Source organism: Limulus polyphemus, unplaced genomic scaffold (assembly GCF_000517525.1).
Source record: "Limulus polyphemus unplaced genomic scaffold, Limulus_polyphemus-2.1.2 Scaffold2889, whole genome shotgun sequence".
Lineage (NCBI taxonomy): Eukaryota > Metazoa > Arthropoda > Merostomata > Xiphosura > Limulidae > Limulus > Limulus polyphemus.
In genome coordinates this window covers 6,178-19,020 of record NW_013668499.1, presented here as the reverse complement: position 1 = coordinate 19,020, position 12,843 = coordinate 6,178, and the positions used below count along the sequence as shown (strand labels likewise).

General features: G+C 32.8%; 1 protein-coding gene across 1 annotated transcript in view; it reads right to left on the bottom strand.

The window, feature by feature from the left end:
* LOC106468145 (soluble guanylate cyclase 88E-like) overlaps positions 1–12,843 on the bottom strand; it is a gene marked incomplete at its 5' end in the record, with an annotated part of 23,248 nt that overhangs the window by 7,217 nt on the left and 3,188 nt on the right. The window contains 5 exons of the mRNA XM_013928556.2: positions 913–1,022; positions 2,151–2,307; positions 5,317–5,463; positions 8,149–8,295; positions 12,132–12,261. Coding sequence (XP_013784010.1) covers positions 913–1,022; positions 2,151–2,307; positions 5,317–5,463; positions 8,149–8,295; positions 12,132–12,261 — 691 coding nt within the window. The remainder of the gene's footprint in view (positions 1–912; positions 1,023–2,150; positions 2,308–5,316; positions 5,464–8,148; positions 8,296–12,131; positions 12,262–12,843) is intronic.

The window sequence follows — 12,843 nt, the reverse complement described above, 5'->3', positions numbered from 1 at the left end:
CAACCATAGAAATCACCAAATCACTCGGAAATACAAGTGAGTCCATACACTGTTGCGATAATAATTTTATCAGTGAAATAATAACCTATATTTTCTACAACGCCAAAATGAAGTACAAATCAACAGGCTAAACTTTATTTACCACAGGCTAAAGTGTAGTAATTAGCTAAATAGAATAACATCAATAGACCGAAACGTTTGTACCTTGCACTTTTATATAGTTTATCTACTACACGATTAGCCTGTAGTAGACTTAATAAAAGTGCACCTTGCACCGTGAAAAAGTTTCGGTATTTGTTTGACTTTTTGTATAATTGGTGTACTATTTTGGGGCTGGTGATTTTGTTTTATCACATTTTCTTAATTCTATTAGTTAGAACTTCGTCTAATGCTCTGTGATGGTAGGTGTTGAAGTTGTGCAACGGGATCACATCCCTGTGAGCTCAATTGTTTTTGTTTGATCAAAGCGCCAGCAAGCTGAAGCGAAGTTAAAAAAATAACGCTGTCGAATCAACATATACGATGTCATACGTAATGTGAAGATCGTAATATGATCATCGCAAGTCTCCATGTTAGGGAAAGTTAATAAAAATGTATAGAGGGTAGGGTTAATTAATTCAGTGTACATAGTAATCCCCAGGATCCAGTGGTGGTCATGGCGGTGTGCGACACCTAGCCGAGAGAAAGTCAGTTGAGATGGCTGACCAAACTGAGGAAAACTAATCGTGGATTCTATGCGAACTCAGATGAGATGAGTCGAGTTAGCTTGAATCGGGCTGTATAGGGCGGGCTTAAGGTTGTAGCAATCAGTGCTGAACTTGGGGAAGTCTACAAGGAAAAAAGTGAGCTAATTCTTACGAGCAATTGGAAAGTGAATATGGAGTAAAGAACTGATAAACTTTAAACATTTACCTCACTGGTACTTTCCATCCGAGATGCTGTATTAACGGTATCTCCAAATAGACAATAACGCGGCATTTTGAGACCAACAACTCCTGCGACCACCATTCCGGAATGGACACCTATAGAAGAAGGCAAATAAACACGAAATTTACTTTCGATTCTCAGTTATTTGTTCATAGAAGAGAAGTTAACAGTAATGGTTTAACAAAGTAGCTTTATAATTTTTAGATAATTAAGTTTTACATGTAGCTATACAGAAGATCAATGATGTGCGTATTTCAAACAACAAAAGATGGTCAGTGGTGTTTGTTTCAAACATCAGGAGATGGACATTAAGCCTCAGTTTGACGTTTTAGTATTGTATAAATAATGTATATGCGTTTATTTGTTTGTTTAGTTCTTAAACGCATAGACTCTCTTCTCCGCCCCCCAGTGGCACAGCGTTATGTTTCGATACCCGTGGTGGGCAGAGCACAGATAGCCCATTGTGTAGCTTTGTGCTTAATTACAAACAAACAAACAAACTCTCTTCTCCGTTCCCGTAGCAGCGATCGAACCCAGATTTTTAGTGTTATAAGCCTTCGAATTTACCATTGAGCTCTCCGGAGTGCAGTTGAAGAGGACAAGTAGGTGACTACCACAGTTTCTGCTAGAAGAATTCTTTAACTTCAAATATTATTTTTTTAATGAAGAGGTTTTCGTAAAAACGAATTTACTTTTGTATTTGACCAATTGTGTTCACATAAGTTGCACTATATTGATAGGTTTGTTGATTTATATAAATAAATACGACATTAGCAGAACACTTAAGAAAACTGTTGGTAATTAAAGACTTTTATTTCTTGTTTTAAAGTGGTAAGTTAGATAATATTTTAAAACTTCAAAATTGATTATTGAATTAAGTTTGGAATTGAATTGGGAAACAATTTTTGTGCTTTGCAATACAAACTAGTTAATATTTTTGGTAGAAATCGTATGAAATATCTTTTCTAAGAAGAAATATAAATTTATTTGTCGCTATTTTTTATGTATTTTTCAATATTTCTTTGCTTTTCTTGCTTACAGTGAGCTTACAAATAAGAGCTAAAAATTAGGCCTAGATTTCATCATAATCCAAAATTATCCATTTTATAAATATCTGAGATATGACTAAACTAGCCATAAGATAATATAAAATGGCTTAGGAAGAATATAACTAATCGATTATGACAAAATTAGTATTTAATTCACTTACGAAAACCACTTACCAACACGGATGCGAAGACTTTGGCCCGTTGATGGGTCCTTTAAACCTCCAATAACATTCACCATGTCTAAAGCCATGTCACAAATGTTTTCAGCATGTTTTTTATCCAAGTCTGGTGCACCGGATACAACCATGTACGCATCACCAATAGTTTCCACCTACGATACATAGAGAATTCATAAAAAAAATCAAACTTTAGACGCAAAACTTATTATAGCAACCCATTAATAACGTTCATAGGAAATTTCAAATGATATAGAGTCCCTATAATTTAACAATAATTAACTTTCAGAACAATTCCAAAGTCAGATTATCTATTTGCTAAAAACCCTTACAAACTTAAATTTCGTTCTTCATTTTGTCATTTCTAAAGTAGAAGTTTAGGATTTATTTTGCACATGTAGTCTATTGGATCATTAAATTTTGGATTAGTTAGCTGAATGTGTTATATGTAACAACCTGGATGTTGAGCTCAAGACTACTGACGTCATCGCTTTATACACGCACCACAGATTACAGTAAGGCCAATATTTTATTACAAATAGCTAGACAGATATATAGTAGCAATTATATGTGGTTTTATTCTAACTTTTCCAACAACTCAATCAACTATATTTACGTATTTTTAAATTTTGAAGACATCTACGATTGTATAATAAATTTGTTTATTATCTTATTCAGACGGTTTCTGAACAATAATAATAAGATGGAGCTTGGCGTTCGTTGAGGAAACCTTTAGACCAGGTGATTATATTTTACCCAGTTTTTATCTTCTCCGTTTCTAGAAAATATAACCATTTTACCAATCTTTTAGGAACGGAGAAGATAAACACTGGGTAAAATATAATCTTTTTATCAATTTTCTAGAAACTGAGAAGATAGACAATGGGTGAAATATAACCATTTTACCAATCTTTTAGGAACGGAGAAGATAAACACTGGGTAAAATATAATCTTTTTATCAGTTTTTTAGAAATGAAGAAGATAGACAATGGGTGAAATATAACCATTTTACCAATCTTTTAGAAACGGAGAAGATAAAAACTGGGTAAAATATAATCTTTTTATCAATTTTCTAGAAACGGAGAAGATATACGATGGGTGAAATATAACCATTTTACCAATCTTTTAGAAACGGAGAAGATAAAAACTGGGTAAAATATAATCTTTTTATCAGTTTTTTAGAAACGGAGAAGATAGACAATGGGTGAAATATAACCATTTTACCAATCTTTTAGAAACGGAGAAGATAAAAACTGGGTAAAATATAATCTTTTTATCAGTTTTTTAGAAACAGAGAAGATAGACACTAGGTAAAGTATAACCTTTTTTACCAATTTTCTAGAAATGGAAAGATATACATTGGGTAAAATATAATCTTTTTTTAAACCAATTTTGTAAATGGAGATAAGATGCAGTGGACGTTACGAATAATTAATGTAGAACAAATATTTTTAACTTTCATTAATTGGAACGTACTGACGCTAGAAACCGATTAAATAGAAAGAATAAATCAATACATATAATGACGTGCCCTACGACAAACACTGGTAACCAACCATAGGAGTAAAGACACGGATTATAATATCATATCTACAAATATTTTAATATGACCATAAGTGATTATAAACATTCAAAAAATATCAAAAGAAGATGACCGAGTTGTTAAAACCATAAGAATGAATATAAATGAAAAAAAAAGAAGAGATGGTAACAATATAATATCTTACGTCAATACCTCTCAATCCTTAAAAATAAACTTACTTATTACAAAATATTGTATTGAAAACTAAATTATAAGCTCTACGACACCAAGAATACGTATATATATATATACTTCTAAAATTAAAGATAAATAAATGACCAGGTTAAAATAAGTACAATTTCAAGGTTTGTTTGCGCATAGAAAAGTTAATAGGTAATCAGTGAACGTCAGTAGTTTTGAACTGCGAGCAGTGGGAATGGCCGTACACTATAATGTGAACGCTAAAATGATCTTGACATATAATGTGATAACTAAAAACGATCTTGACATATAATATGAAAACTAAAGTGACCTTTACATATAACGTGATAATTAAAATCATCTTGACATATAATATGAAAACTAAAGTGACCTTTACATATAACGTGATAATTAAAATCATCTTGACATATAATGTGATAACTAAAATGACCTTGATATATAACGTGATAACTAAAATGACCTTGACATATAACGTGATAACTAAAATGAACTTGACATATAATGTGGTAACTAAAATCAACTTGTCATATAATGTGATAATTAAAATGATCATGACATATAATGTGATAACTAAAACGACATTGATATATAATGTGATAACTAAAATGACCTTCACATATAACGTGATAACTAAAATGATTTTGTCATATAATGTGACAACTAAAATAAACTTGACATATAATGTGATAACTAAAATGAACTTGACATATAATGTAATAACTAAAATGATCTTGACATATAATGTGACAACTAAAATGAACTTGACATATAATGTGATAACTAAAATGAACTTGACATATAATGTGATAACTAAAATGAACTTAACATATAATGTGATAACTAAAATGAACTTGACATATAATGTGATAACTAAAGTGACCTTGACATTTAATGTGATAACTAAAATGACCTTGACATTTAATGTGATAACTAAAATGACCTTGACATATAACATTATAACTAAAATGATTTTGTCATATAATGTGATAACTAAAATGAACTTGATATATAATGTGATAACTAAAACGACCTTGATATATAATGTGATAACTAAAATGAACTTCACATATAACGTGATAACTAAAATGATCTTATCATATAACGTGATAACTAAAATGACCTTTACATATAATGTGATAACTAAAATGACCTTGATATATAACATGATAACTAAAATGAACTTCACATATAACGTGATAACTAAAATGATCTTATCATATAACGTGATAACTAAAATGACCTTTACATATAATGTGATAACTAAAATGACCTTGATATATAACATGATAACTAAAATGACCTTGACATATAACGTGATAACTAAAATGACCTTTACATATAATGTGATAACTAAAATGACCTTGATATATAACATGATAACTAAAATGACCTTGACATATAACATGATAACTAAAATGACCTTGTAAACTTTGTGTTTCTCCGTCAGCTGGTCGAACATACTGTACATGGAGTTTAACATCGATACAACTTCCATTGGAGTGATCCGGCTACAAATCTCCGTAAAGGTAACCACGTCACTAAACAGGATCGTTACACAATCAAAATCCTATTCGAAATAAGAAAATGAAAGTTGAATATTTTCAAGAAGAAGTGCAAATATAATAATACATTTTTATTTTACAAGTTTATAGCCAGTAGTAACTGTATCAGAGAATAATAGATATTATGTAATGTAAGGTTATTGCTAGAATGTGCTTTCGTGTAATGTAGTAACTGGACAATAATGTAGCATCTGTGAGTAATATTATTATTGCCTTATAATGCTCCGATTTTGTTGTAATGCAGTATCTATACTGTAGCTCTAAAGTACGAACTGTACCGTATTGCGCCCCCCCCCAGTGGCACAGTGGTATGTCTGCGGAATTACAACGCTAGAAATCGGGTTTCGATACCCGTGGTGGGCAGAGCACAGATAGCCCATTGTGTAGCTTTTCGCTTACTACGAACAAACCCGTAGTGTGGCAAATGCGCTGCAACGCAGCTTCTGCACCTTAGTGAGTTCAAGTGTTGTAAAGTAGGAACTGTAATGTAGTGTTTAAGGTATTGTGAAGTAGGAACTGTAATATAGTGAGTTAAAGTGTTGTAAAGTAGGAACTGGAGTGTAGTGAGTTAAAGTGTTGTAAAGTAGGAACTGTAATGTAGTGTTTAAAGTGTTGTAAAGTAGGAACTGTAGCGTAATGTTTAAAGTGTTGTAAAGTAGGAACTGTAATGTAGTGAGTTAAAATGTTGTGAAGTAGAAACTGTAATGTAGTGTTTAAAGTGTTGTAAAGTATGAACTTTAGTATAGGGTTTAAAGTGTTGTAAAGTAGGAACTGTAATGTAGTGTTTAAGGTGTTGTGAATTAGGAACTGTAATATAGTGAGTTAAAGTGTTGTAAAGTAGGAACTGTAGTGTAGTATTTAAAGTGTCGTAAAGTAGGAACTGTAATGTAGTGTTTAAAGTGTTGTAATATAGGAACTTTAGTGTAGTGTTTAAAGTGCTGTAAAGTAGGAACTTTAGTATAGGGTTTAAGGTGTTGTAAAGTAGGAACTGTAATGTAGTGTTTAAGGTGTTGGGAAGTAGGAACTGTAATATAGTGAGTTAAAGTTTTGTAAAGTAGGAACTGTAGTGTAGTGTTTAAAGTGTCGTAAAGTAGGAACTGTAATGTAGTGTTTAAAGTGTTGTAAAGTAGGAACTGTAGTGTAGTGTTTAAAGTGTTGTAAAGTAAGAACTGTAACGTAGTGTTTATAGTGTTGTGAAGTAGGAACTGTAATGTTATGAGTTAAAGTGTTGTAAAGTAAGAACTGTAATGTAGTGTCTAAAGTGTTGTAAAGTAGGAACTGTAATGTAGTGAGTTAAAGTGGTTTGGAAAAGTTGCCGGTATTTACGTATTTGGGGAACTATTTCAATTTGTCTTCTATTTATAACAAAGATACTAGGGTTATCTACCGCTGTCTCTATTTTTTTTAACTACTGACAAAAGGGAAGTCAGCCAATCATCAGTAGTGTGACGACTCGATTGTAACGCAGTATCTGCACCGTAGTGAGTTGAAGTGCTATAAAATAGAAACTGTGCTGTAGTGTAGCGACTCTACTGTAACGCAGTATCTGCACCGTAGTGAGTTGAAGTAGGAACTGAACTATTTAAATCTGTTAATTTTATGTTTTATTAAATGGTTATAGTAAATCATAGATTCATGCATTAAATAGTCTGTTATCAACTTAACCAGTGACTAAAGTGTAAAAACTGAACCGTTGTGTGGTAGCTGTGAGGTAGTAATTTTGTATTACTTTAGGTACTGGACTGTGGTAACTTTGTTAAAGTGTAGGGATTTTTGTATAGTAGCTTCGTTGTAATGTCGGAACTGATTTGTGGTAGTTTTTTGTAGTGTTGAAACTACGATGTAGTGACTTTGTTGTAGTGTAGGAGCTATGGTGTGTTAAATTTGTTTTAAGAACTGATATGTAGTAACTTTGTTGTTGCCTAGGAACTGTGATGTAGTAACTTTGTTGTAATGTTACTGTGCTACAGGCAGTGTCAAACTACACTTTTAATAACTTTGTTGTTATGCTATTACTGTGCTACAGTGTAACATTACCCTGCAATAATCAAACTACACTTTTAGTAACTTTGTTGTAATACTGTTACTGTGCTACAGTAACTTTCTTGTAGTATTGTTACTGTGCTGTAGTATAACACTATCCTGCAATAATGAAACTGCACTTTCTACTTGTTAACAAAATAAAGCATAAAAGACATTATGTTTCTTCTTAAACTATAACTGTTTGCTTAGTTTTCGACTTCGACCTGCAAGCTAGCGCATATTCAAATAATCCTCAAGCTTTGAGAACTACATGACGAAATTGATAAATCTACTAATTAATATTTAACTTAAGCACATAATTATGTTAACAATGTTTTTCAACACACCTTCTGTACGTCTTCAGCTTATTAGTAGGCTTATGATAAGATTTTACGTAAGATGATATATACTGTTTAATTCTTGAAATAGTTGATATGTTCATTCTTATATGAATCTATTATCAATAAAAACAGAGCGTGTTTATTTCTCATAGTTTTATTTCTTTGAAATACATTAAAACAGCTAATGGGTTTCAAGTGCAATTCTAAATATCCGCACGTGAAAGTATTAACAAACACAAGTAGTTTATATCCGCAGTTTGAGCTGTAAATAGACCATTGTAAGTTATACACCTGGAAATGTTAGGCTTAATGAACCGTGCCAGGTACCTGACAAGTATCGACGGCAGCTTCTCCTTTTCTTAACCTATCAGCAACTTGTTTGGGAATCATCTGGTACAACAACTCGTCTGTTCTTTTCATTTCTATATCCAATTTTTTCATGGACTCTTCCAGCTGATTACTTTTCTGTAACTCCTGTTCGTAAAGACACGAATTCAGTTAAATGCCTTAACCTCACACAGATAGTTTCTATTTACAGCTAGACAGTACTAAATATATCGGTAAACTCTTGTCTATAACTGAACCTGAACTTATGTTTCTAACTGAACAAATATTAATCGTTTTCAAAATAGCTCAAAGCTTACAAACAAGCTATTGAATATAAACTATTATTGGATCGTGACTTGCTTCTAAAGCAGTTTTTACAGATTTAGTTTTTAAAAAAAAATTCATTTCGCTTTTTCAGTCCGTATAAATAGCTTAGCTCGTTTGTAACTATATACGTTACAAGTTAAAATCGTACTTATAAAAATTTTTGTTTTCTTTATTGAACATCTGATTTGATTTTAATTATTTCCTTATGCTTTGATGTGTAAGACGAACAATTCATTAGGCTTAGAATTACTGAACTCTTAACACGTTTGTTTAATTATTTAAACATCATATTGCTTGTGGGTCCCTAATAATACATGGGTTACACATATAAAAACTCCAATATTATGATTAATACCACTAATTACTAATACGTAACCCAAAGTCTGTTATTTGAGAGAATACAGAATACAAAGGTCAGCTAAAATGTTCAACTTATATCAAGTTTTCTCCACTATTTTGCAACTTAAACGAATTATTTTAGAGCTTATAAAGTGATATTCCACCGAAACTATAAGTTATGCTAGAAAATATCAAACTACCACTAAACTAAAATATATGTAAAACTAATGATGAGTACTGGGATAAGACTGTTCTTATATATATATATAACTCTATGTGTGTATGTTTGTAGCGTTCGAATGAAACATCTATATATAGAGGGCAGAGATGAGTGTATGTCTGTATATATATATAACTCTATGTGTGTATGTTTGTAGCGTTCGAATGAAACATCTATATATAGAGGGCAGAGATGAGTGTATGTCTGTATATATATATAACTCTATGTGTGTATGTTTGTAGCGTTCGAATGAAACATCTATATATAGAGGGCAGAGATGAGTGTAGGTCTGTATGATTAGTGTCACAAGTTCTTATGAGAAACTGGCTGAATCAATTTTGATGAAATTTAATAGAGAAACCATAGAGAATCCCCAAAAATCAAGTTTAAATTGGACGATCAGTTCGAATTCGACAGAAATTTCATGTTTTCTGCTTTAATGCTGCCTCAGTTGAATGAGAAAGTCGGTAGCAAGTTATATGAAACAGACACTAAATGAAAATGACCTTTAATTCTTTGCGTAGTATAGGTGCTTTGCATCAGGCGAACTCCTGAGTTTCAGAATAATAAAGTAGGGCCGCCCACGTCCCCTTTTAAAGCTGGCAAACGATTTCGGAGCCTCACCACGCCATGTCGCGACATCTGGTTGTACTGTAACTGACAAATGTGCATCTCTACAATAGGCCTGCTGGTTAGTTCGCATCGCAAAAGGCTCTGTCGTATGGTTATCATGTTCAAACACACTCCTCCCCCTACAAGCTTTCCTTAATCGATTTACTGTATGAGAACGACGGTTTTCAAGCGCCCATTTCAAAAATCTGATCGCACAAAAAAAAACACACAAAAAAAACATAGATGTTCCAGCCTTATCAATCACCGCTGCTTGAGGTATTGGAAGGTTGAATTGATATATCATGGAAGCAGCTTGTGTATACGTGCCTTAGTCCCTTTTCCAAAGGGAGATCTTTCTTGATTATATTACGTATTGGACTATTTAATTCACTGACCTTTGTGTTCGCACTTTGTTTACCACGTTTGGAGTGCAATTTACTACAGGTCTCTTTTTTTGATGGTCTTGATGCACCAACTTAATCCATATTTCTTTGTTTTCCAATACCACTGAGTTCAATGGATATTCCCATTATGAAAATTCTGAATTACCCGATCTGAACACTTGTTTATGATCTGAATGTATGAATATTTTGAGTCGGAAAGGGCTATTACGTATCCTTCTCAAAATAGATCGGTTTCGGTGACGTTACATTACCTAAGAAACATCAAACAGTGTCAAAATGTAACTCTGATACATTCTGTTTTATTGCGATTTCATAACATTCCTACGGTTTTTACGAAACTTGCTGATTTGTGTATTCAAAATCGTTATAATAGAAAGTGCTCAATCCATTGTATATACAGGGTGCCCCACTCGGAGGTGTACGTATTATTTTCCCGATTATTATAAGAATGTACAAATTGCCAGTTCAAACTGATATGGGACTGTTTGTGTAGTTTTGTTTATTACAGTTTTTAATTTTTTGTTTCAGAGTGAACAATGACAGGGTACCTGAGCTTGGAGGTAAGGTAAAAATAGCAATAAAGTTGTAAATGTATGAAAGTGCTGTGGTTGTGCAAAGGGAACACCAACAATATTTTCAGAGGCATCCTCCAACGCGAAAAACCATTAAACAATTTCACGAGACGTTTATTTAAAAAAGAACAGTGACAACAACATCAATACCGGTAAGAAAGCGGACTGTTCAAACAAGAAAAGATATTGTTCGAGTGAATGAAGCTATTACTAACGGTTCAAGAAACATGTGCGTCTGTTGATCGAGTTAATGAAGCTATAACCAACAGTCCAAGAAATAATGTGCGTCTGTTGATCGAGTTAATGAAGCTATAACCAGCAGTCCAAGAAATAATGTGCGTCTGTTGATCGAGTTAATGAAGCTATAACCAGCAGTCCAAGAAATAATGTGCGTCTGTTGATCGAGTTAATGAAGCTATAACCAACAGTCCAAGAAATAATGTGCGTCTGTTGATCGAGTTAATGAAGCTATAACTAACAGTCCAAGAAATAATGTGCGTCTGTTAATTGAGTTAATGAAGCTATTACTAATGGTCCAAACGAAAAATTCCTTGGAACTGGGAATGACAAAAAACCGTACATAACATCATTAAAAATAATGTTAAATTTAATGCTCATCATGTTCAAGTGCTACATCAATTAAAAACCACAAATTAGCAAGCAAGAAATTATTTTTGTCATCTTATGCTGAAGAAGCTACGGGAATATCCGTTGCATAAACTTGCATTTTCAGAAGAGGCAACTTTCCAATTATGCAGCAGAGTTAAAAAATATAACTCCATAAGTTGGAGAACAGAGAAGCCACAACCGAGTCGCCAACACATCCGAGACTTATCAGAAGTGAACACGTGTTGTCCTGACACGTGTTGTCTTACATCATTGGACCATTTTTCTTCGATGGAAAAAATGTCAATGCAGAAACGTACCTAAACATGTTTAAAAACATTTTTGGTACCTCATCTAAGCAGAAGTCATACGATGCATTCAGTTAATCTGCAGCAACATGGTGTTTCTCCACATTTTCTCGTGATTTCCTTAATAACATATTCCCCAACAAATGGATCGGTCGAGGTGGTCACATTATTTGGTCTTCAAGATCCCTCGACATCACTCCCTTTACCTTTTTTAGTGTGGTTTCATCAAGGACAGTCCTTGGATGAGATTGCATCACTGATGTTGTTCAGGGTATATCCGTGTTAAGTGTTGGATAATTTGGTTGAACGTCTTCAGGAGATTGTTGAAAGAGAAGGTGGACATACTGAGTTCTAAACAAAACTTCAAAGACTACACTAACTGTCCCTTATCAGTTTCAACTAAAAAGTTTACTTTTTTGTAATAATCATGAAAATAAAATAAACACCCTGGGACACCCTGTACTACAGCATGTTTCTCATCTGATTCTAAACTCAGTTCTGTAACTTGAAAACTATACAAATATTAACTAAGCCACGTTCACCTTTAATTCTTTTAACTTAGATGCTTCATAGTAAATTCATCCATGAGTTTTACCTGATCCAAGGCTAACTTGAGTTCCGCAGACTGTTGTTGTCCAGCGAGAACCATGTCTCTGCTGAAGTCATGCATACTGAGGTCATTGATGTAGAGACCTGTTTGTATCATGCTGTCCAAGTCTCGCATTCTGGGTAATAAATAAAGAAACTCTGTATGTCAACACAAATAAACCATCTGGAATACTGGAGATTAAATTAACGTTACATAATCCTATCCTACTTTAACATACAAGTTATATTTAGTTTTCTAAAAACATGGATATTAAAATAACACTGAAATATCCTAGCCTACTTTACACATTATATTTAGTCTCCTAAAAACCGGAAACTTATCTAACATTGAACAGTCTTGGCCAAAATGTTTCATATTTTGTAACAAATATGATCATTATCACTTAGATAGAATGCAAATACATATAGCGCTATCAAACTGGGAAATGCATGTTATATTAAACATCTACATATATAAGTTGTATAATGAGACAGGTTCTATGGTCATCATGAACGATTTCTTAGAACAGCAAACAATTTTATCAGACGCCTGTAGAAAGATGTGTAATTTAGCGTTTCACCTATCATAACAAAACCTTACCAAAATATATATAATGACAAATATAACATCAAATCATTATAAGTAGCGTTTGTAATCGTGTATAATTTCATATTAAACATTCAGTACTTGTTTGGTCCTCCTCCTACTCTAATAACCT